We start from the raw sequence: 22,799 nt of genomic DNA, 5'->3' as shown, positions 1-22,799 counted from the left end.
GTGGGTGGTAGGTGGTATTGGTTTGGTGTTGATGGCAGGAGGCTCAGCACTCACTCTCATCTCCTGAGGAGGTGGCAGAGGATCCAGCCCAAAGGAGCTGCTCAGCTTAGAGGAAATCAGGTGAAAATCAGCACACAGACAAAAGAACCCTGGAAGAAATTTTCCTTTTTGCAGTCCCCTTTTACTTAGAAACTTCAGTGGGAAAGAAATATTCGTTCATCCATTCATCTAAAAAATGCACACTAAGCACCTACTGTGTGCCAGGGATGACTTGTGCCTTTTGTACGTCAGCATTCAGTTCCATTTTCGCTTTGGTTTTCTAAACGGGCATTCTGAGCATAGGAGGCTCACCCCAGTGACTGACCGCACATAATTCTGTCACCCACTGTATTCTCAGCTGCACTGGGGGACAGTGGGAGAGGCAGAAGGCATGCTGCATGTAGTCTCTGATGTCGATGAAATCCCATTCCAGCTGGAACCTTATGGGATTAAGTCATCTAAGACAGGGGAGCTCAAGCATACCCAGCCCTGGAGCCCTGTAAAGCAGGGGGTACACCTAGCCTGTTCAGGACCCCCAGTGCCTGGCATGGGGCCATGTTCAAACAAAGCTGGCTTGGTGTGTGTGTCCTAGGTGAAAACCAAAGGAGATTTGTGTGACTGGGTCTGATGGGCTCTCCTAAAGCCTAACTCAGGCAAAACCTTGCCTCCAACACGGGACGGGTCTTTAGAAAGAGAAGGGAAATGGGATCCCTTGAAATCCCCAAATTCTCCAGCAGAAGCCCAGGAGTCCATGGAGAGGGGAGGTTCGGCTCTCAGAATGCCAAGAAGCAGGGTGCCCCTCTGCAGAATCTGTCCTATTCTGCATTGCTGGACCCTTCAGCAATGCCAGGCACAGCGCACGGATTTCACACAAGTCCCAGAACATCCAGACATTGTCTCCATTTTACAGATGGGGAAAGAGAGGCCCAGAAAGGTTAAATCGCTTACCCCAGTCGCACAGACTGAACTCAGAGCTGTGGGGCTGGCCCAGGTCTTCACTGAGAGATTACACTCTCTCTTAATAAACGCTCACGAAATGAGTCAAGTGAGTCACTGCTGGGAACGTCGTGGCTCCTATCCCCCAGGCATACTTTCCCCTCCTAAAATAGCAACTCAGCCAGAAATGAGGATCCTAATTACAAGTCAGGCCTCAAACCTTGTATGGTCACGACCCCACGGACCCCTTGGAGTCGAAGGATGAAGATCTGTGGAGCAAGGAATTCCTTCGGAGATGCTTCTAAATTAAGCCATCTGCGGTCTGCCTCCGCCTGGAGCTAAGAAACTGTAACAGCTTTGGCAGGAGACAGCTTTGCTCAGTGGAGCTGAGTCGCTCTAGGGTCCATGCAGGTAAATAAGAGGTGAGCGTCCCAGCCTGCCAACAGCCCCAGGAACAGGGCAGGTGGGGGCAGCTCTACCCCCGCTGGCCAAGGCCCTGGACCTGTTTCAATGGGCAGCATCTAAAGAGCATTGCCCAAATAGGGACCGGGCTCCTTCGCCATGCAGTACACATGGGGACATGCCGGTGAGTGAGACAGGCAGTGGCTTGCACCTGTGGACCCTGCAAGATGGCGGGGGAGGTGGCCACAGAAAACACTACACATGCTTAGTGGCAATTTATTAGGACTGTGGATGGGGATTTTAGCTCCATCTGGGGGGCAGGAAGGCCTTTCTAGAGAGGATGAGCGGGCTGGGCAGGGGACAATGAAGGCAGAATGTCCTAGATGGTGGGGACCTGCCAAAGCCCTGCAGTGGGAAGAATTTGGGCAAGTGAGAGGAAACGAAAGCGAATCAGTGTAGCTGGGAGACAAGATGAGGCAGGGGAGCTGAGCAGCCGTCAGATCTTAAAAGAGATTAGTGTCCTCTCTGTCCTAGGATTCCTAATCCCCCCTCAGATGATATTTTCCAACTCTCTGCAACTGACCTGGAATAAAAGATTCCCAGAAACCCAGGGTTGGAAGAGACCTTGGACACCATGGAATCCAAATCTACAGATGAAAACCCAGGCCCCCAGGTGGGAAGCCATGCCCCGTTCTGGGCTCAGCCCCAGGCAGAGTGAGCCAGCAGCCAGCCCGCCACCTTTTCCGAGTCCACCCCTGCCGCCTGTGGCCCCGCTTGGCCCCGGGGGATCTAGATTCCTGGATTCCATTTCCCACTGTGGTTGAATGCATCTGCGCACTTCCAATCCACTTTCAACGGATCAGCTTTTCGTTTGATCCATACCCTTAGTTGTACCTTCGCCTCTTCATTAATTTTGCTCATGACTTCATGATTCCTTCTATGAGGCCACTCCGTCTGTCCTTCTCTTCCTGGCATCTCGAGTCATCAGTGAGCTAATTACCCTTCACTCCTTCTTTTTCTAATATCACCGTTTATATAACATAGCATGAGCAACTCCTTTGCCCTCTACATTTTCTTTGATCTCCTCTCAGTTTCGAGTTTTGAGGATATTCATTTTTGTTCCGTTCTCTTTTCATCTAATTTCTATCAGATTTCTGTTTGGATTCCTTCTTTGGTCTTTTAGTGATTTATAAACGTGCTTTTAAATTTCCAGGCAATTCTATTAGTTACATCTGTGACTGATTTCTAATTTAATTTCTTTGGTGCCGAAGTAATTTGCACGAGTCGGACCCTTTGTATTTGCTCAGTTTTTACCTTTTTATGCTTCCTTGAAAAGCGTGATCTATTTTGAACAGAAAATCCCTTGGAATGACAGGGCACCATTATGGAGTTGGTGCCCACGTGATCTGGGTTGGGGGGGTAAGATGTGGCTGTTGTCCTTTTGTTTCGGTACCAGTGATTTGCGTGTCCATGATGATGTATGAGACTCTGTGCTAGGCACCAGGAGACTGGAAGAATTTAGAAAGCCTCTGCTATACGGACCCGGAAAACGGTGATAAAAATATAATCACACAACTAATTATTCAGTTATAGGTGTGCTGAGTACTAAAAGAAGTACCAGATTTGTTTGTTTTTTTTTAAGATTTTATATTTTAGTAATCTTTAGTAATCTACATAGTAAACTATATCTTTAGTAATCTAAAAAAAATCTTTAGACCCAACATGGGGCTTGAACCCGCAACCCTGAGATCAAGAGTCGCATGCTCCACCAACTGACAGAGCCAGCCAGGCGCCCCAGAAGTACCAGATTTGTAAGAGGTTATAAAACAGATAATCAGACTCATACTTTGGGGCCAGAAAAGGCTTCCTAAGGGGATAACATACAGGCAGAGACTCAAAGAATAAGGCAGAGATGTGGCTGGGGGTTGGGGGTAAAAGTGGTCTTGCCATCCCAACACAATAAAAAAACAGGAAGAAGAAGAAATGAACGGGCCATTCATGGAGGGGAGATCTGAAAGCCAACAAACACAGGAAACATGCTCATCCTAATGTATGTAACCAAGGAATAAAGAAAGAAAATGCCATCTGGTGCCCATCATGCTGGCGGCAGTAATGGTAATGAGCCTGACGTTAGAAGTGGGAACTTTCAGATACCGCTAGCAAGGGTGGTAATTGGTACACCCACTCAAGAGTTGGCATTATCTGGAAAGGCTGGGCATGTGCATACCCTCTGAACCAATGAGTCCATGTTTAGCTATGGACCCTAGAGGAACTTTCAAAAATGTCCACTAAGAGATGTGTACAAGAATCCTCGTGGTAACAGGATAATAGGTATTAGAAATAACGGCACGTCCATCAGTGGGGACTGGATAAACCAAAGGTGACAAATTCATACAGTGGAATACTCTGTGTCAGTCCATACGGATACCCCAGAGAGGCCCCGTCCAACACTGTGGCCACGAGCCACGTGTGGCTATTTACATGTGAAGTAACTAAAATTAAGTGAAATAAAAAAAATTCAGTCTCCTTGTCGTACTAAGCACATTCCAAGTACTCAATTGACCCCATGTGGCCAGTGGCTACAGAACTACAGAAAGTTCTATGGGACAGCGCTGCTCCAGGTCTGTCTGAATCAACACGTAGAAATCTCAAAAACAATGTTGCAGAGGAAAGAAAGTTGAATTTACAGAATAGAACATAAGGATGATGCCATTTACATGAAAGATTTAAAACCTACAAAAGAGTCCCCTGTGTTGTTCAAGCATGTGTCTGAATCTGGTTAAGTAATGCTGGAAGGAAAGAATGTGCCGGGAAGTCATGCACAGCGCTGCCTTGGGGAGGGTGGGGAGTGGGAACAGGGAGGGAAGCTGAGAGGGCGTCCGTTTTGTCTCTAAGGAATTACTGCCTTTTCCTCTTTTTAACGTGAAAACAACAACGCGGGGTTTGGGGGCTGCATTTTGGAGAAGTGACTTGGGCAAGGGACGGAGACGTGCGGGGGCTCCTCCCTCCATGCCCAACTTAGAAAGAGTTACTCTGTGTTAGGAGATTTATTTGCTAGAGATTTGTGTATGATTCCATTTGACTCACGAGTCTTGTGGTCAAGCGAAGGTTCACAACCGGTGGTTTGTGACTTTGGCTTGTGCCGACTTTCCCCTTGTTAGACTTCTCCTGCTTCACTGGGCACAGTCATCTCAGTGCCGAAGAAAACATCCAAGACCCAAGGAGGAAAGACGTGGTCATTTTGCCTGGTGACACCAGCCTTTGGCGGGTGGACCAGCTTGGGCCCGCATGCTGAAGAGTGAGCAGCATCTCGCCTTCTCTCTGTCCCTGTCTCCTTCCCGTCTTCTCCCTTCCGCGTGAGGCCTCTTTGTAGGTGGGATGTGGAGGCAGACACAGCATGGGGCTCTTTACGGCAGAAGGGCAGGCCGTGCGGTCGTTCGTGACACCGTCCCCAGATGTGCGTGGAGGGCGTGTGCATGTGCCCGCGGCAGCCAGGAGGGGGTAGCCCACCGCTGGGCAGGTGTGCGGGCTGAGTGGCTTCCCCATGTGCCTGTTGAGTCCAGGCCCCCGACACGGTCCTATTAAAAGGGGCAGCGGGGGGTGCCTGGGTGGCTCAGTTGGTTAAGCGACTGCCTTCGGCTCAGGTCATGATCCTGGAGTCCCAGGATCGAGTCCCACATCGGGCTCCCTGCTCGGCGGGGAGTCTGCTTCTCCCTCTGACCCTCCTCCCTCTCATGCTCTCTGTCTCTCACTCTCTCTCTCAAATAAATAAATAAAATCTTTAAAAAAAAAGGGGGGGGGCAGCGGGGCCAGCTAACCCTCCAGTCCCCTCTCATTAGCCACACAATAGTCCCTCAACTGGACACCAAGCCTTCCAATGCCAAGTCTGGGGGCCAAGAAGGCAAAAGGCAGGATTTGAGAAAAAAATAGCCAGATTTAAAAAAAATCTGCCAAAGAGCTAAGGAAAAAAAAAGGCAGCTGTAGATAGCTATAGATATCTTAGTTTAGTTTGGGGTTTTTTTTGTTTGTTTAGAGTTTTTTTGTTTGTTTTTTAAGTGACAACCACTCAGGGGACTGGGAGAGAGGTTTTGCTTTAAAAGATTGAGGGGCTGTCTCCTCTAATGAGAGGTACTTGAAAATTATGGATCAGTCCCAGGTCAGTAATTTCTGTCAAGTTCAGGGCAGCTGGAGGTCAGAGGCCCTGGAAGAACACAAATCCGTGCAAGACATCCTTGGCAGACAGGCTGAGTCCTAAGCTCTGATGTAGAAGGTTCGTAGTTTAAGTCATTAACGAGGGGGACAGTCTCTCCTGAGACATCTGGTCCCCTACGTTGTTATTCTGCTCCTGGCTCTAATTTGTGGTCCAAAAATAGATGGAACAAGGACACAGGGCCTGACCCTCCCTGCTGACACATGCTGCGTTTTCAAAGAACATCCAAGCTCAGGCTTAGAAAACAAACTTCCTGCTTCCCTGGGAAGTCTAACGTGGCACCGTGAGGAATCACCGTGTCGGGTGAGCGGGGGTGGGTGGGGGAGACACTATCCTCCTCGGACAAGGAGGACTCAGGATGGTTAAGACACTGGCCCAAGGAGACCCAGCTACCTTATGCACAAAGCCAGACCTGGGATCCAGGTCTTGGTCCACTGACTCTTGGGCTCTTTGAGACTTACTGGGGTGGAAGGAAAGACGGTCATGCAAGCCTTTGAAAATGAGAATCAACTTGCTATTTCCAGAAGCCATACCAGTATGTCTAGATCATTTCCGAGGATTAGCTAAGGCCAGTCAGCTGTTGGGATCACAGTTGGACGATGAATCTTTTTGCTAGATGCTCGTCGATAAATAACCAGGTAACACCGTGGTGGGGTGTTTGACTCAACTTTCCGAAAGCTTCCAGGTTGGCTCCCACTTCTGCTTCAGGGAAGTGAGAGTTATAATGGATAATCCAGGGGAGCTGAGAACACACCAGACCCTCCTTCACCATCTGAGACCATTTCACGGCAGCCAATTATCACCCCGTTCCAGCCTCCAAAGACTGCATCAGGGCAATGAACACGCATCTGACTCAAGTGGGGTATTCTTATTTTTCAAGTGGCCTGACCTTTTCTTAAAAGAGCTTTACTGAGATATAATCCACGTATCATAGGCTCACCCACTTAAAGTATATAAATCAGTGATTTTAGGTATATTCATAGGCTTGTTCACTTTCATCGCCCCATACCATCTGTAGTTACTCCTCATTTCCCTCCCCCGAGCACCTGGCAACCCTTACTTTCTGTCTGTATGGATTTGCCTGGACATTTAATAGACATGGAATCATACGAGGCATGGTCTTTTGTGCCCAGCTTCTTTCCCTTCACATCATGTTTTCAAGGTTCATCCACATGGTTGAATAATATTCTGTTGTATGGATCTACCACATTTTGTTTATCTGCTCATCAGCTGATTGTTTCCATTTTTGGGCTATACGAAGAATGCGCTGTTGGGGCACCTGGGTGGCTCAGTCGTTAAGCGTCTGCCTTTGGTTCAGGTCATGATCCCAGGGTGCTGGGATTGAACCCTGAGTCAGCCTCTGCCTCTGCTGCTCCCCCTGTTTTTGCTCTCTCTCTGTGTCAAATAAATAAAATCTTAAAAAAAAAAAAAAGAAGAACATTCATGAACAAGTTGTCATGTGGACACCTGTTTTCCTTTCTCTTGGTGAGATACCTGGGATTGGAATCACTGGGTCATATGGGAACTCTATGTTTAGTCTTTCGCGGGAACTGCCACGGGGTTTTCCAAAGTGGCCGCACCATTTTGTATTCTCATAGCAATGTAGGAGGGTTCCAATTTCTCCACATCCTCACCAACACTTGTTACTGTCTGGTGTTTTGATCATAGCCATCCTAGTTAGTGGAAGTGAAGTGGTGTCTCATTGAGGTTTGATTTGTGTTTCCCTGTTGGCTCCTGATGTTGGGCATCCTTCATGTGCTTATTGGCCATTTGCGTATCTTCTTTGGAGGAACATCGGTTCAATCCTTTGCCCATTTAAAATTTGATTATTTATCTTTTCATTACGGAGTTGTAAGGGTAATACTTATATTCATAGGTACAAGTCCCGTATCAGAGCTATGACTTGCAAGTATTTGTTCCTATTCTGTGGGTTGTCTTTCCACTTTCTTAGTACCATATGAAGCATCAAAGTTTTTCATTTTGATGAAACCCAGCTCGCCTGTTTTCCTTTAGTGGGTTATATTTTATTTCCTCTTATACACATAGCATATTGATGCACCACAAAAAGAAGGACTTACTTAGCAATTTGTTTACACGGTCCCTCTTAGGCAGGGATGGTGAGCATCTCACATATCATATCAGTTCAAATAGACTGATGGTGGCTGTTCTGTTATAAAATACTCTCAGGCTGAATTGAAACTTGTGTAAAAGTGTGCAGGGATCAAGTGGCAAGGTCTGCCATGGGCATGGGAAGGAGAGGGTGCCGTGTTTTTGCTCTAAGAGATGATTCTTTCGGGAAGTTGAGTATCCTCTATTGGTGACGAATAAAGACTCAGGATCCCCAGGAGAAGACATCCATGTGCTCATCTGCCCTTAACTCTGTCTCCTTCTTCAGGGCCCCTTGGGTGATCCTCACCTGGGATGGCCAGTGTGTCCGTGAGTCCCCTTGGGTGATTCTCACCTGGGATGGCCAGTGTGTCCGTGAGTCCCCTTGGGTGATTCTCACCTGGGATGGCCAGTGTGTCCGTGAGTCCCCTTGGGTGAGCCTCACCTGGGATGGCCAGTGGGTCCGTGAGTCCCCTTGGGTGAGCCTCACCTGGGATGGCCAGTGGGTCCGTGAGTCCCCTTGGGTGATTCTCACCTGGGATGGCCAGTGGGTCCGTGAGTCCCCTTGGGTGATTCTCACCTGGGATGGCCAGTGTGTCCGTGAGTCCCCTTGGGTGATTCTCACCTGGGATGGCCAGTGGGTCCGTGAGTCCCCTTGGGTGAGCCTCACCTGGGATGGCCAGTGGGTCCGTGAGTCCCCTTGGGTGAGCCTCACCTCGGATGGCCAGTGGGTCCGTGAGTCCCCTTGGGTGATTCTCACCTGGGATGGCCAGTGTGTCCGTGAGTCCCCTTGGGTGATTCTCACCTGGGATGGCCAGTGTGTCCGTGAGTCCCCTTGGGTGATTCTCACCTGGGATGGCCAGTGGGTCCGTGAGTCCCCTTGGGTGATTCTCACCTGGGATGGCCAGTGGGTCCGTGAGTCCCCTTGGGTGATTCTCACCTGGGATGGCCAGTGGGTCCGTGAGTCCCCTTGGGTGAGTCTCACCTGGGATGGCCAGTGGGTCCGTGAGTCCCCTTGGGTGAGCCTCACCTGGGATGGCCAGTGGGTCCGTGAGTCCCCTTGGGTGATTCTCACCTGGGATGGCCAGTGTGTCCGTGAGCAAGGGGAGGGCACAGTGACAGGAAGGGATGAGGGGTCCAGGCCAGCAGGAGGCTGGCAGAGGAGGCAGCATGTACTCCCTGGAGTCTTGTTAATACGGAGCAGCCCCAGTGCGGCGGGCACAGACACAGAGTGAGGACTGACCAGCGCTGTCATTGTCACATCGGGGTGGGGGGGAAGGGGAGTTATAAATGCCACTTTTTTTTTTTTTTTAGTGGTTCTGCTTTTAAAAGCCATTAAATCTTTATGTAGGATGCAAAGCCGGGGGAGGAAGCTTGTAGGCGATGGCTTTAAACGGGCCTGTAAGAGAGGGGTGAGCTCCTCCCAATGAAACCTAAAGTATGTGGGGCGCCTGGCTGGCTCAGTCAGTAGAGCATATGGCTGTTGGTCTTGGGGTCGTGAGTTCGAGCCCCACGTTGGGTGTGGAGTTTGCTTAAATGAACTTGAAAAAAATATAAAAAATAAAAAAATAGGGCGCCTGGGTGGCTCAGTTGGTTAAGCGACTGCCTTCGGCTCAGGTCATGATCCTGGAGTCCCTGGATCGAGTCCCGCATCGGGCTCCCTGCTCAGCAGGGAGTCTGCTTCTCCCTCTGACCCTCCCCCCTCTCATGTGCTCTCTCTCATTCTCTCTCTCTCTCAAATAAATAAATAAAATCTTTAAAAATAAATAAATAAATAAAGTGTGGCCCAAAGGCTGTCCCCAGCAGCACGTCCGGCTCCCATCCTCCTTTTGCCCAGCACGTGCGGGCTGTTGGAGTCAGCCAGTCTCGGGGAGGCTCCACAGAGGCTCCATCCGGGAGGCTTGGACGCCTTCGCTCGAACCGTCCATCATCTTGGCCCTGCCTCTCAGCTTTTCTTCGAAACAGCTCAGCCCAAGAAGAATGTCCTGCTGGAAGCTGTCGTGCGGGAGCCAGATGCAAGGCAGGGAGAGAAAGACCCCTTCCTGTTCCCCATCTCCACCCCGGACCCCATCCAGCGCGTGTGCTCACACGCACACACGCGCACACACACACATGCACACACACCCCAGGATGCAAATGATAACCACAGAGCCATCACTTGTGAAGCTTGACAGAAAATAATGAGAAACACTAAATCTTTTATAAGGTCAACACTCGCCTTAGCCGAGCAGCTGTCAAACAAGAAAAGAATTTAGCGCCGGAGCCACGAAACTTCCATCGGCTCATTAAGCCCAACAGGGCCCGGCCTGGCGTGGCAGAGGAGACGCGGGGCCTTCCGTTTTGTGTCAGTAATTTGCGGCCGAGGAGGCAAGAAGAAACACCGGCGCCAAAGGGGCCTAGGGGGCGGCTGGGGAATCGTTAGCGCGCCAGGAGCAGCCTCGGCTCCTAATTGGAAGCATTGGGCATTATCAACCGAGGATTTGCCTCCGCTCCCTGACAGCTAGTGGGCCCAAAATGATCGCCCACTTGTCAGTGTAAAAGACCATTAAAAACAAGCCATTTTGATTTAATTGGAGGCGGTGCACTGTGGGGCCAGGTGAGGAGGCTCGTCAGCCCCGCTCATCCAGGCTGACGCCTCTCTCCCTGCGTGACGGGGGGCGGGGGGGGACAATGTGTGCCTTCCAGACTCTTCGCCTTTCAGAAACTGTCTGAGAAAGCAGTGAATGGGAGATGGAACGAGCCTTCACAGAGGCAGTGGAGGTTGTTTTCAATGGGGTTGTCAACGAATGTCCTGACAGGCGGGGGGGGCGGGGGAGCTGCTTTTCTTTTCAGAGCCCAGATGATGGGAGTCTGCTTGGCGTTATTCTTTGGGGAGGTGACCACCAGGCGTCCAGCTGCCAGTGGGAGATGGGCTATTCTGTCGGTGACGAATAAACACTCAGGAGATGGGAGTCTCTGCTCTCCCCACTCCGAAACATCGAAGGATAGGACCTGGACAGTCATGGTGGACTGATCTTCAGTGGACAGCAGGACCCCGTCTTTTATTATAAGCTCAAGTAAGAGCCAAGGAGGGAGTTGGTGAAGGAGGCGTGTGGCTGAGGCCCTTCGAGGAGTCTGTGAATGGACACCCCCTGCCACTCGGGCCAGCATCTCAGTCACGCTCCCCCAACGGAGGCCATGGTGCGGTGCTTGGACGAACATTCTACATCATCTCCGTCAGCAGAGGCCACTTGCTATAAATATTAACGCAGGCTCACAGCGGGCTCTCCCACCAGGGTGGGGGCCCCCAAGCACATGGAGCATCTATCTGTGTGTAGCTTTTGAATGTGAGTGTAGACTCCCTGATGCCAGGGACTATATGTTCTGCATGTTGATGCTTGGTATCACGAACGCCATGGGTACTTGATAAATATTAATTGGCGCTCGCAGATCTCAGAGAGGTCTACAGATTTGTATATTAATCTCACCCCCGTCCCACAAGCAGTGACCTCATTTGCTGCCTACTGCTCGTCCAACAAGACAAGGCTTGCAGGAGCACAAGGTGCTGGAGGGGCGTCTTTGGGAGAGCGAGGGGGAAACACACCAGCCGATCCCCTCATAAACCTCTGCTGTTCATTTTGATGAAGGATCAGGGTGGGAGGAGACACCAGATCCCCAGCGAGCATCCAATTCCAGAGCTCCAAATTTCCTGCTGGTTTTAGACAATGGGGATTCCTTAATTACTTTCTCTGGAAATTTACCTGACAGTGCTTTCTCAGGTAGTGCAAGGTGGTTATCCGGGCGCTCGGTTCCTCGGTTGACAGAGTCTTTGATTTTGTGCTTGGTTGCAAATTAAGTCCTTTGCTGAGCCATCCACACAGTACCCAGCAGTGCCTTATCGCTTATTCATACCGGCTGTTGAACAACTGTGCTTCTGCCAGGGAAGCGGGGAACACACTCAGATGTTTGGTGTCCATGGCCCATTGAGTTGGGGTGCTCATGATGAGGTTTGATGTCTTTCCTCTTTTTCCTTACTGAAATAACGAGCAGGAAGAATTGGGGGGGTAACTCATAAGAAGAAACGGAACCTTTCTGTGGTTGACGGGACTGACCTTGTCAAGTCAGAAATAGGAATGGAGTTAAGTGTCCTCAGCTAGACAACAAGGACGTTATGCCATATTCTGGACACTGTTCTGGGGAAAGAGTGACAGACAGGAGACTTCAAAGGTCTTGGGGTTACTCGACTGCTAGGGGCACTCCATAGACACTAAAACAAATCTTGGCTGGATGGCTAGGTGGATGGATGGATGGATGGATGGATGGATGGATGGATGGATGGATGGAAGGATGGATGGGTGGGTGGATGGACAAATGGATGGATGGGCAGATGGATGAACAGACGGATGGATGGATGGATGGATGGACGGATGGATGGACAGATGGATGGATAGGTGGACAGACGGATGGATGGATAGATGAACAGACTGATGAGTGGGTAGACAGAGGGAAGTTGGATGAATTTACATTGATTTCTTATATGAAATGATTCAAGTGACACTGACCGCAGTCTCACAAATATATAGAAAGGCAGTTCAAGCTGACAAATCTTTTTTTAAAAGGTTTTATTTATTTGTTTATTTATTTGAGAGAGAGAGTGCAAGCAGGGGGACAAGCAGAGGGGGGAGGGAGAGAGGATCTGAAGCAGATTGAGCTGAGCACAAAGCCCGACGTGGGACTCAATCTCATGACCCTGAGATCATGACCTGAGCCGAAACCAAGAGCCAGACACCTAACTGACTGAGCCACCCAGGCGCCCCAAGATGACAAATGTTCTATGACTGTGGATAAAGGTAGAGGATACAACACCGGGTGGCAGAGGTCATGGCACCTGGGCAGTCCACTGTCACTGCCACATAGTACCCCGCCTCTGACATTCAGAGCTCTGTACCCAGAGGAACCATCAAGAATCTAGGCATCCATACAGAGACAGTCTTTGCAGGGCTGTCACTTAAAAGGGGGGCAGGTGATTCTGTGAAAGGAGGCAGATTTTGGCTAAACGTGAGAAAGAAGTGGCTGTGCACAATACTGTGTCCCCTGAACATTCCTGCATTGAAGCCCTGCCCCCAATGTGATGGCATTTGGGGTGGGGCCTTAGGGAGTAACTGGGTTCAGACAAGGTCACGAGGGCGACCTCCACGTTGGGATTAGTGCCCTTAGAAGAAGAGGCACTGCAGAGCTGGCTTTCTCTCCCTCCGTGCCGTGTGAGGACATGGCGGGAAGGTGCCTCCTGCAACCAGGGAGAGTCTCACCTGAACCCCACCCTGCAGCCACCCTGATCTCAGGTGCGCAGCCATCAGAACTAAGAAATCGACGTCCGCTACGTAAGCCACCCAGTCTACAGTATTCTGTTATAGCAGCCTGAGCAGATTAAGATGGAAGTTCATAATCCTCCGGGCTGTTTAACCGATGAGAGCCTGCCTCTCGCAGGCATGTTTCCGTTGGAAGGCCCCAGCATGCTTCAGAGCAAACATATGGAGGTGCATCCACATGCCATAGTAGATACATGTTTTAAACATCCCTGTGCAGAGCAGGTGACATTGACCAGGGAGCTCCAGGAGCTGCTTGCTGAAAATGCAGGCTTGGGGGCACCTGGGTAGCTCAGTCAGTTGAGCATCTGTCTTTGGCTCAGGTCATGATCCCCGGGGTCCTGGGATCAAGCTCTGCATCGGGCTCCCTGCCCAGCAGGGAGCCTGCTTCTCCCTCTCCCTCTGCCATTCCCCCTGCTTGTGTTCTCTCGTTCTCTCTTTGTTAAATAAATAAATAAATAAATAAATAAATAAATAAATAAATAAATAAATAAATCTATCTTAAAGAAAGAAAATGCAGGCTTAGAGGCTACCCCAGACCCACTAGGATGGATCCTGGGGTGGGCCCTGGAATCTGCATATTTTTTTAGAGAGCGAGAGTGTGAGCAGAGTTGGGGGAGGGGCACAGGGAGAGAGAGAATCCCAAGCAGACTCCACACTCAGCTCAGAGCCCATCACGAGGCCCGATCTCACGACCCTGAGATCATGACCTGAGCCGAAATCAAGAGCCAGACGCTCAACCGACTGAGCCCCACCAAGGTGCCCCTGGAATCTGCATTTTAAAGCTCTCCTCCAAGTGGGAGACCTGTGCATCTATAGGAGCAGGTGCCAAAGCCCTGTCCAACACAGAGGTTCTGTTGCTCCATGACCATCCCCTGGCCAGGCCCACGCCAAGCGCTTCCCATGCACGACGGCACTTGCCCTCTGGTCCTGTCCCCACTTTACAGGTGCGGGTGCACAGGCCGGCACAAGGCAGGCAGACGAACCCACAGGCTCAGCCCTCCCGCCCGCTCCGTCTCTGCCTCATGCCTTTTCCTGCAGCAGGCCTGCGATCAGTGGCCTCTTTCCTTTTTGGCCTTGGGGCCAAATTGCGATTTAAAAGGTGCTCAGGGGTTTTATCAGGGTCTAAAGGCTTTCAGGGCAGTGGGAAGTTTTGTTTATTGCAAGGGCTTAAATCAGCCAGAGCAGGGCTGGCCACGACCCTCTGGACACCTATAAAACCCCAGTTCCTGACCGCCCTTCACTCTCCTTCACGGGTCCTGCATTTAGCCCCCAGCTGGCCCCTGACCTGTTTCAGGTCCATAGTATTTATTGGCTCCACCAAGGCCCGCGGCCTGGGGCAGCCGGCCAGAGGGCCCACGCCTCCCCTCTGCTAGTCATTAGCGCTGGACCTGGGCACATGGTTTTAGGCCTCCCAGCACAGTCCCTTGCCCTCTGACACAGCACGGCTCTTCTCAGCCACAGAGGGCTAGTGGGAGCAATGGTACAAAATGGACTGTTCCTCAAAGCACCGAAGAGGTGCTCCAGGTGTGTGAGCGCTGAGTATTGTTATCATTGCTGCCTTCGCGAAGGAACGCTGCCCCCGGGAAACTCTTGGACACTCTTCCCTCTGCTCATCCAGCCACTGGACTGGGGTCACACTGCCCACATTCTTGTGTGTGCGATCTAACGCATCATTTCCCAGGACGTCTCTGAGGAGAGGAAGGAAGAGGCCAGCAAACACCCCTATTTCTGAGGGACACTGAGGGATCCCGGGGGGGGTCCACTGTGTTGATTGCTTGCAGCTCCGAGACACGAGGTTCGCCTTGCCCGCACTTTTGACAAAGCTCAGTTTACCTGAGCAAATCATCTAACCTGTGTATTGCTGGAACCTGCTGCTGGCCACGTGCTAGGCAGCTCTGGATCCTGACCTGGGAACAGCATGGGTGCCCGGTGACAGAGTCGGATGCATGGGGACATGTGGCAATGAGGCACTCGGAGGTTAGGCCCAAGTCCTGCTTGAGCTGGGAGTTTCCCTTAAATCACCAAGAACTGTTCTCTTGGGGAAGAGCCAGAAGAAGAAACTGGGGACCCCCAAAGTCCCATCGACTCCCCCAGATTCAAGGTGGGATTCTAGCTATCTCTAGAGGTTAGAAATCTATACCTGATGCCAAAACAAGCTGTCTTGTCTATTTTCTGGTTGATTCTCAACATAAAATTTGAGATGTTTTTGCCTCCTGGTCGGGGAGAAGAGCTTCCTGTAGAGAACAGAGAGTTCCCAGGCACCGAAGTGTTAAGGGGACGGTCAGGCTGGGGGTCCCCAGTTAGAAGCACCAGCTCCCACTTCTCTGGGCCCCAACATAGACGCCTGGCGTCTCCCTCCATGACCTGGGAACCCAGACTCGTCCCGCCGTACCAGGAGCTTTACCGCTGTCCCCCACCTCCTGCGCCCCCCCCTTCCCCTTGTTCCCGTCCCCAGAGCTTCAGCTCTGGCTCTTTGTGACTTGCCAGTATTGAACAGCAATGTCACCTCACGAGCAGGTGCCTAAACATTCTGTCCCTCCAAGGTGCCGGTTTATGTAAAACCAATTAAGCCCCTGCTTTTATCTCTCCAGCGAGGCAGCTCTTCTGCATACTGATCTGATTTCTAATGGGGGCATCCATATTTAGGGGAGAAATGTCAACTTCATCAGGACCTCTGAATCCTCTGAATCACTCTTCCTAGTGCCCTGTTTCCGCATGTGACACATTCCATCCCGGCGCTTGGAGCCTGACGCGGCAACATGGGATGATTCTTATTCCAACACAACAGAGCGACAGGATTCTTAAAATACATCACTTGTGCAGGGACCTCGGGGAGGAGCAGATCTGGCATCTGTCCTTCCTGTGTCTGGAAGGAGTGACTTTGGGGCTGAACACACCTGTCCAGAGAAGGGCTTCTAGTTCGTTGGCCCTTTAGAGCCCTTTGGAGAGGTCGCTGCAGTGGGGGGACAGGCTCAAAGCCCGCTCTGGGGGTTTAACAGAGAGTTAACTTTCCAGCTGGCTATGATTTGTAAGGGAGCTTAAAGGTGGGAAAGAAAATCCTTTTCTTAGATTCAGCAGCTTTCGCTAATCAGCTGCATCTCTGGGTGTCACTGCTTGGCTGACTACTGATTTTTTTTTCCTGCCGTCTCTGGTTCTATTAGGGAGTCAGGGGCCCAGGAGACCTGAGGCAGGGTTAGTCTTCCACAAAGAGAGGAGCCTGATCCCAGCATTCAGAGCACAAGAGCTTGTAAATCAAACTGTTAGCTTAATAGCTCGGGCCATTATTCTAAAGCAGTGGGGCTGAAACCAAAAGCCAAATGAAAATATAGTCAATTTGTTCATACTTTAGTGACTGAATGACTCTGTAATGTCAGTGGGTATTGGCACTGGGGAAGACAGGTCTGTCGGGGGAGAGGCGCAGTGTTCGGTGTGAGGGGTGACCTTGGGATGCTTGGGCAAACCTCCCTCTGAAATGGGTTTGGGATCCCCAGTTATAACACAGACTTGGCCATAGAGAGCCAGACTCAGGGAGCCGGCCGTCTTCACTGCTGGGAGAGCGCAGGCCTCTGATCTCCGCGCCTGTTGGAAACCCAGCGCGAGAAACCAAGCATTGCCAGCAGCACCGGAGGGCCTGTGAGTTCAGGAGGGACTGGGCTGAAGGGGGCTCGAGCCCTGGGACAAGCGCCCGAAGAAGGATGCAGCGTCCCTACCCTTCAAACACATTAAAAAAAAAATAGCCTTACTGGTTTTGTAAAAGTCTTATCGTCACTGTAAAAATTCAAACAATGCAGAGAAGAGCATGAGAGAAAGTAAAACTCAGCCTCATACCACTCCAGGGGTCACCGCTGCGGCTGCCTGAGGACCCCTCCCTCTGGATGTCTGTCCCTGAGCACAGGCCCCTGTGCAGATGTGTGGGCTCCTCTGTCCCAACGGCATCACGGGTTCTTTCCCCAGCAATGGGTTAGGATCGTGGCAGTAAGTAGCCTAAGGTCATTATTTTCAGTGGCTGTATACTATGTCACAGGATTATATCTTGTCTGTGCAATGTCAGTTCAGGATCTCTCAGCTCGTACTGAAGACGCCTCTTCACTGGCACGTCGGGCTTTCACCATTGTGGGGGTGCCACCATAAATACGTGGGACCCACTCCCCCCAGATATTTGTCTTTGGGCTGGTATCACTGGCAATCTTTGTAAAGAAGGATAAATCGTCTGTTTTTCTTGACTTAATATCAGGCAGCCATAGGATGCATAGTTCAGACTGGATCACTTTTGAGAGCAGAAGGTGGGCACTATTAGTAATCCCACCTCCCAGGGGCACCTGGGTGGCTCAGATGGTTAAGCGTCTGCCTTCGGCTCAGGTCATGATCCCAGGGTCCTGGGATCGAGCCCCACGTTGGGCTCCCTGCTCCGAGGGAAGCCTGCTTCTCCCTCTCCCACTCCCCCTGCTTGTGTTCCCTCTCTCACTGTGTCTCTCTCTCTGAAATAAAATCTTTAAAAAAATAATAATAATCCCACCTCCCAACAGGCAAGCCTGGATTCTGGCCCCTGCCTGGGTTTTGGGTTCTACAAAAAGCAGGTGAGCCGGGTGGGCCAGCCTTTATCAGGATGATGTTGATGGGGCTTTGGTTATGCAGCTTGCCCCCGGCCCCAGCTCCGGCTGCCAACTAGGGTTGGGGTCTCCCCACCATTTCAGGCTTCTGGACACCAGGGGGTGGAGCTGCCCCAAACTTCCCCGTCTAGCTGTCCAGCCCTCTGTCCATCTACCCACTTCACCCTGGCCGCTCACCAGTGACCCTACAGCAGCCTGATGTCGGCACCAAGAGCAGGGCTTGGCACAAAGATGCTGAGTGAGATTTGTGTATGAATGAGGGAATGAAGGAATGATCACCAGGCCCATCCCCAGGGCAGATGCCATGTGTTGGCACCTGAACAGAGTCCAGGTGCCCTGCTGAATGTATACGTGTGTCCTCATCGAATCCTTCTGCTAGCCCCATTTTCAGAAGACGGAACGGGGACGTGGACCGGTAAAACCATGTGACAGGTAGGGAGAGGCAGGGTCACCATGTGACCCAGGTCCACTGCCCCTGAGTCAGGTGCGCACTCAGGGAATGCGGGTTCCCTCCTCCCTCCCCGCAGCCCCCGGCACATCTGTGAAGGGCACGAGCCCTACTGCCGCTGGGCACAGAGGGTACCCAGCTGCAAGCCCAGTGGTCCCTCCACTCAGGGATGGGAGGCAGTGTGTTCACATCCCATCCCCAAAATGGGAGCCTGAGGAAGGGTCTGAGCCGTTTCCCCTGACGGTTCACTCTGGGTTTGGGGTCCACCACCTTGAGCCGTGACCCTGGGATCGTGAGCCTTTGGTTGAAGGAGACCCTTAAGAACAGTGCTACCCTCACTTTCAGATGAGGAAACTGAGGCCCAGAGAGCCTCTTAGCTGACTGGTAGCAGGGCATACCTACATGACCCTCTCTCTGGGCCCCATGCATCCGGGGCAGTGGCTGGTGGTACAGACCAGAATGGGCGCTGGAATCCCAGGCAGCCCTGCGGCTGGTCCCGCGGGTGCGGTCCCGGGTGGGCCCAGGACGCCGCTGAGCGCCCCGCGAGGTGCCGGGCCGGGGAGGGTCTGGGCAGCCCCCTCGAGGGGCAGGGAGCCAGCTTGCTCCGCGTTGACCCAGCGCAAGGAGCAGGCTGCCGCGCCCCTGCCTGCTGCTTTTCCATGTGAGAGGTGTTTAATTATTTCTGACAGGGTTCAGCGTCGACATCTGTTCGCGAGCGGGGAGAGTCCATTTAGGTTATCCATCACTGTGACAGGTTCAACTTTTTTGGAAGCGCTTTTCCCTTTTATAATGGGGCTGGGGTGGGGAGGGGGTGGTGGCTGGGCACAGACATGAGGCACAGACAAAGACCCTCTTGGGGCCCCGTGCAGGGCGCTGCGTAGCCCCCGGCCACCACCGTCGCCGCCGCACTGGCCCCGGACCCGGCTGCCAGGATGGGGGACGCCAGGATGGTCAGGTTGGGAAGGGGCTTTCAGCGGGTCTGTGAAAGGCTTTTAACTCTTCTGTGCTCTACTGGTCATCCATTCATTCATTCATTCACCTCCTCCTTCATTCATTCTTCCTGCAGACTTTCACTGACCACTCAGGGGGTGCGGGGCTCTGTGGACGCTGTGGGGGTCACAACAGGCATGGTCCTTAGGGGCTCACATTTTGCTGGGGAAGATGGACAACTAATTGCCCAATTAACTAATTAATTGCAATGAGGATGCATACCGTGAAGGGGAGAAAGGGGCCCTGCTGGGCTGAAGAGGCACCTGCTGGGACGCAGCCGGAAGTGAGGGAAGGATCCTCAGGAGGCCCTGGACTTCCGTGGCCCTGGACGGAATCTGGGACCCTTTCTTACAGGGCATGTTCCTTCAGCCTGCTGAGCCTCAGGCTCCACATCTGTGAATGGGGACAGTGTTTCTACGAAATAATGCATGTCTAGTGCTTGGCTCACAGTGAGAGCTAATAAACACTTCGTGTTGGTAGTATTTCCCAAAAGGGGGGACCAAGTGTTGCATCCATAAAGGCATCACTCTGGGGGGTTAGGGTCTCCACTGGGCTGACCACGGTGGTGCCCAGGGACAAGCGTTGCTGAGAGTCCTGCAGAGGAACTTCCAGAAACCCATGAACATCCCCCAAAAGACGAAAAGTGCCCTGTGAATCCTGGGGCTGGCATGTTTATTCTTTCTCGTTTCTGTGGCACAGTGGGTAGTGTGTTGGAGGTTGGGGCCAACGGTCAGAGGAGCCAGGCTTCCCAACCCCCACCCCACTCACTGGGGGAGGACAGCTCAAATTCTGCTTCCCCTCTGTGCCACGGAGCAGTGGGGGGGATACTCGCTCTGAAGATGAAGTGCACTAATATGCGGAAATGACTCAGCTCAGTGCCTGGCACCGAATCAAAGGGTGGCATTTATAGGTTACCTCCTGTTGCTCCTGACCGTATTTCAGTGACAGCAATCTAGAATGGAAGAGCCCAGCATAGCTGAGTCAAAGCCCCTCTTTTGAAAATAGAAACTGGTTTGTTCATGTCCGACTCTGGGCCAGGCACCGTGGGGACACCGGCATGGGAGACATGCTCTCCTGATGGGGGAGAGTCGAAGTGGGGATTGGGGTGAGGGCCCTTTCCTTGCTCCTCTGGCCCAAGACCGCCTGAGCCCTCCTTTGTCCCCTGCCTCAGTAGCTCTGGGCAGATTCTAAATCAGAGCCAAGGGGCTGGGGGTGGGGGGTGACACCGCAGAACTGAGTGTTGTGGAGGGCATCTCATGCTCACGGAGCTCTGGGTCCCCGTCCCTCCCCAGGCAACATCCCATGGAAAATCAGAGAGAAAAATCAGAGCTAAAAGAGCAAAGGAGGGGCCAGGAAGGAAGCTGTGGAGAGAGGAGTGGGCGAATGGTCACTGACATATGCTGACAGAGGCCACTTGGGCAGGTCGCAAGGGGCCGCATCGGGGGGCAAGCAGGCTTCTCCTTGAAGCTCGGCAGCTTGTTCGATTGCATTAGGCTCAGGAAGGCACTGGCCCCTTCATTGTCCAAATTGCAGTTTAACTCAATACTGCGGGTGGGCTGGGCTGGCCAGGAACATTGCTTTGTCCAGCTGTCTTCCTGGGGCCAGGCATGTCCCTGTGGCCCCCTAGAAAGGCTCGCTGGGCCCGAGTTGGGCAGGCACAGCTCCCCTCCCACTCAGAAGCCGCTGTCCCCAAACCTCCCGGTTCCCCCTCTGAACAGCCAACCAGCGGCTAGAAGTCCACAGCATTTCACTATCTAGAGGGCAGGTAAAGAATGGGCCGAGTGAGGGGCATCCACCCTAGGTGAGGGAAGGGGCATTTGGAGGCGAGACCGACCTTCTGGAAGTGAGGCATATGCCAGAGGGCATCCAGCTTCACTGGCGGCTTGTACTTTCTCAGCTGACTGCTCCGCGTCTCATACAGCTTCCCCAGGATCACCTGCAGGCCAGAGAAATGCAGAGGTGAGGTGGTCTCCTGGCTCGCGGAGGAGCCCGACCTATGATGAAGGGAGGCAAGGGCAGAGAGTTGGGCTTCCTGGTGTTGCAGACCCATGGGTCACGTTCCTCCTGCCTCCGGCCCTTCTCCAAGGCTGATGTCACGGCACCCACTCCCCTGGCCACTGCTCAGTGGCCTCCGGCGTGGGACCCCCCCCGCCCCGTGCTGCGAGCATGTTGATCTGTTTCTGGTTTGGCCCCTAGAACTCACAGGGTTGCTTCACAGAGAGGTAACTTCCCCGTGATCTGATCCAGCTTGAGCTTTGGGGATCCTCGTGGCACATGGCCCCTACTAAGGTCCTAGACGGGCCCTATTCGTGGGCTCTGTTTCCCTAAAATTTGTGATAGTCATATGTTTTGTTGTGTACTTTCTCTTTTCTTTCTTTTTTTTCATGGAAGTATAGTTGACCCGCAATGTTAGGTTAGTTTCGGGTGGACAGCGTAGCGATTCGACATGCCGTCTGTCACCATACGACCCTGTTACAGCACCATTGACTGTGTTCCCTGGGCGGAATCTTTTATCTCCGGGACTTATGCATTCCATCACTGGAAGCCTGTATGTCCCGCTCTCCTTCAGTAGGTCCTTTGGATCAGCCGTCTTCTCTGCCTTCTAGAACAGTTTTGCAACTATCTGCAAACCAGAGATGCTCTCCAGCTGAGAGTCACCAAGCCTGCCTTCAGAATTGGAGGGATGCACGCACCCCCCTTTCCCCTTCCTAAGTGGAAATGGATCCCCCTGCTGGAAATGGGTCGCCAATGCCTGACAGACGGGGTTGGTTACCGTAGGATTTGCTGAATTCAGCATTGAGTGGAGGGGCCCAAGATGAGGACTCACTACATGGAAGCTGTTGCCGAGAATTTCCATTTGAGGACACCACCATCAAAACCCCAGGACATCCTTTGCGGCTGGAGAGACAGGCTTCCCCTCGGATGGTGGCAACTTGACCTTGCAGACCAGCCATCTTATCAACCCCAGGCCCCAGCCCCAGTGTTTGTGGGTCTGGGTGTTCCTCCCAGTTTGTTAGACAATGTACAGCCACAGAGAATCTTGGAACAGGAAGAGAACCCTGGGGTTGGTTCCACCAGTGTTTTCTGAGCGCCTACCATGCACTAGGCACGGCAAGGCGGGCCCTTTCTGACCCTTTCTTTCCCCAGTGAGGGAACTGAGGCCCCAACTAAGTGGCGGCTCCCTCAGAGTCACACCCGGGGAGTGGGCCCCAGTTCCCAGCCAATGCTTGGAGGGGAGTCACTCCCATTAGTGGGGTGTTCTGCCAAACGGGGAGGGGCACTGGCCACGGTTGTCTCTAATGTCAGAAGATGTGTCCCCGGGAGCTTGGTTTTCCATGGATTTGCGACACTCTGAGTCCCTGTGAAATTGCCGCTAATTAAAAAACACGACCAAACTGGAGCTATAAAGCGGTTTGTAATGACAGCGCTCCCTCTGAAACTGGTCGTTACCATATAAGTCGACTCTTTCTTGAGCCATTAACGAATAAACTAGTCATGGGCTGCTTTTAAAATGTTATTACAACACTCTGCTTTTTAGTGAGCTGGTGTCTCGTTCTCTACCAACATCAAGGACAGTGGGAGGGGCCCCCTACCCCTCAGTGACGCTCCCGGCCTGTCCAGAAGGCGCCAGGATCCTCGGTAAAACTCTTCGGCTCCCCATTTTGGCTCTAGAACATCTTTGCCCTGTTGCTGAACTCCAGGCTTTCCCA

The 22,799-nt window shown here is 52.2% G+C and overlaps 1 protein-coding gene across 1 annotated transcript in view; it reads right to left on the bottom strand.

Moving 5' to 3' along the window:
- Positions 1–22,799, bottom strand: part of CFAP77 (cilia and flagella associated protein 77) — a 134,637-nt gene that overhangs the window by 4,069 nt on the left and 107,769 nt on the right. Inside the window, exon 5 of the mRNA XM_045882025.1 lies at positions 20,924–21,025. Within this exon, the coding sequence (XP_045737981.1) occupies positions 20,924–21,025 (102 nt within the window). The remainder of the gene's footprint in view (positions 1–20,923; positions 21,026–22,799) is intronic.

Source organism: Mirounga angustirostris, unplaced genomic scaffold (genome assembly GCF_029215605.1).
Source record: "Mirounga angustirostris isolate CCGP_5_RB_7025 unplaced genomic scaffold, mMirAng1.0.hap1 SCAF_15, whole genome shotgun sequence".
Classification (NCBI taxonomy): Eukaryota; Metazoa; Chordata; class Mammalia; order Carnivora; family Phocidae; genus Mirounga; species Mirounga angustirostris.
Note: the sequence above shows the minus strand (reverse complement) of the source record. Positions and strands in the feature narration are given on the sequence as shown.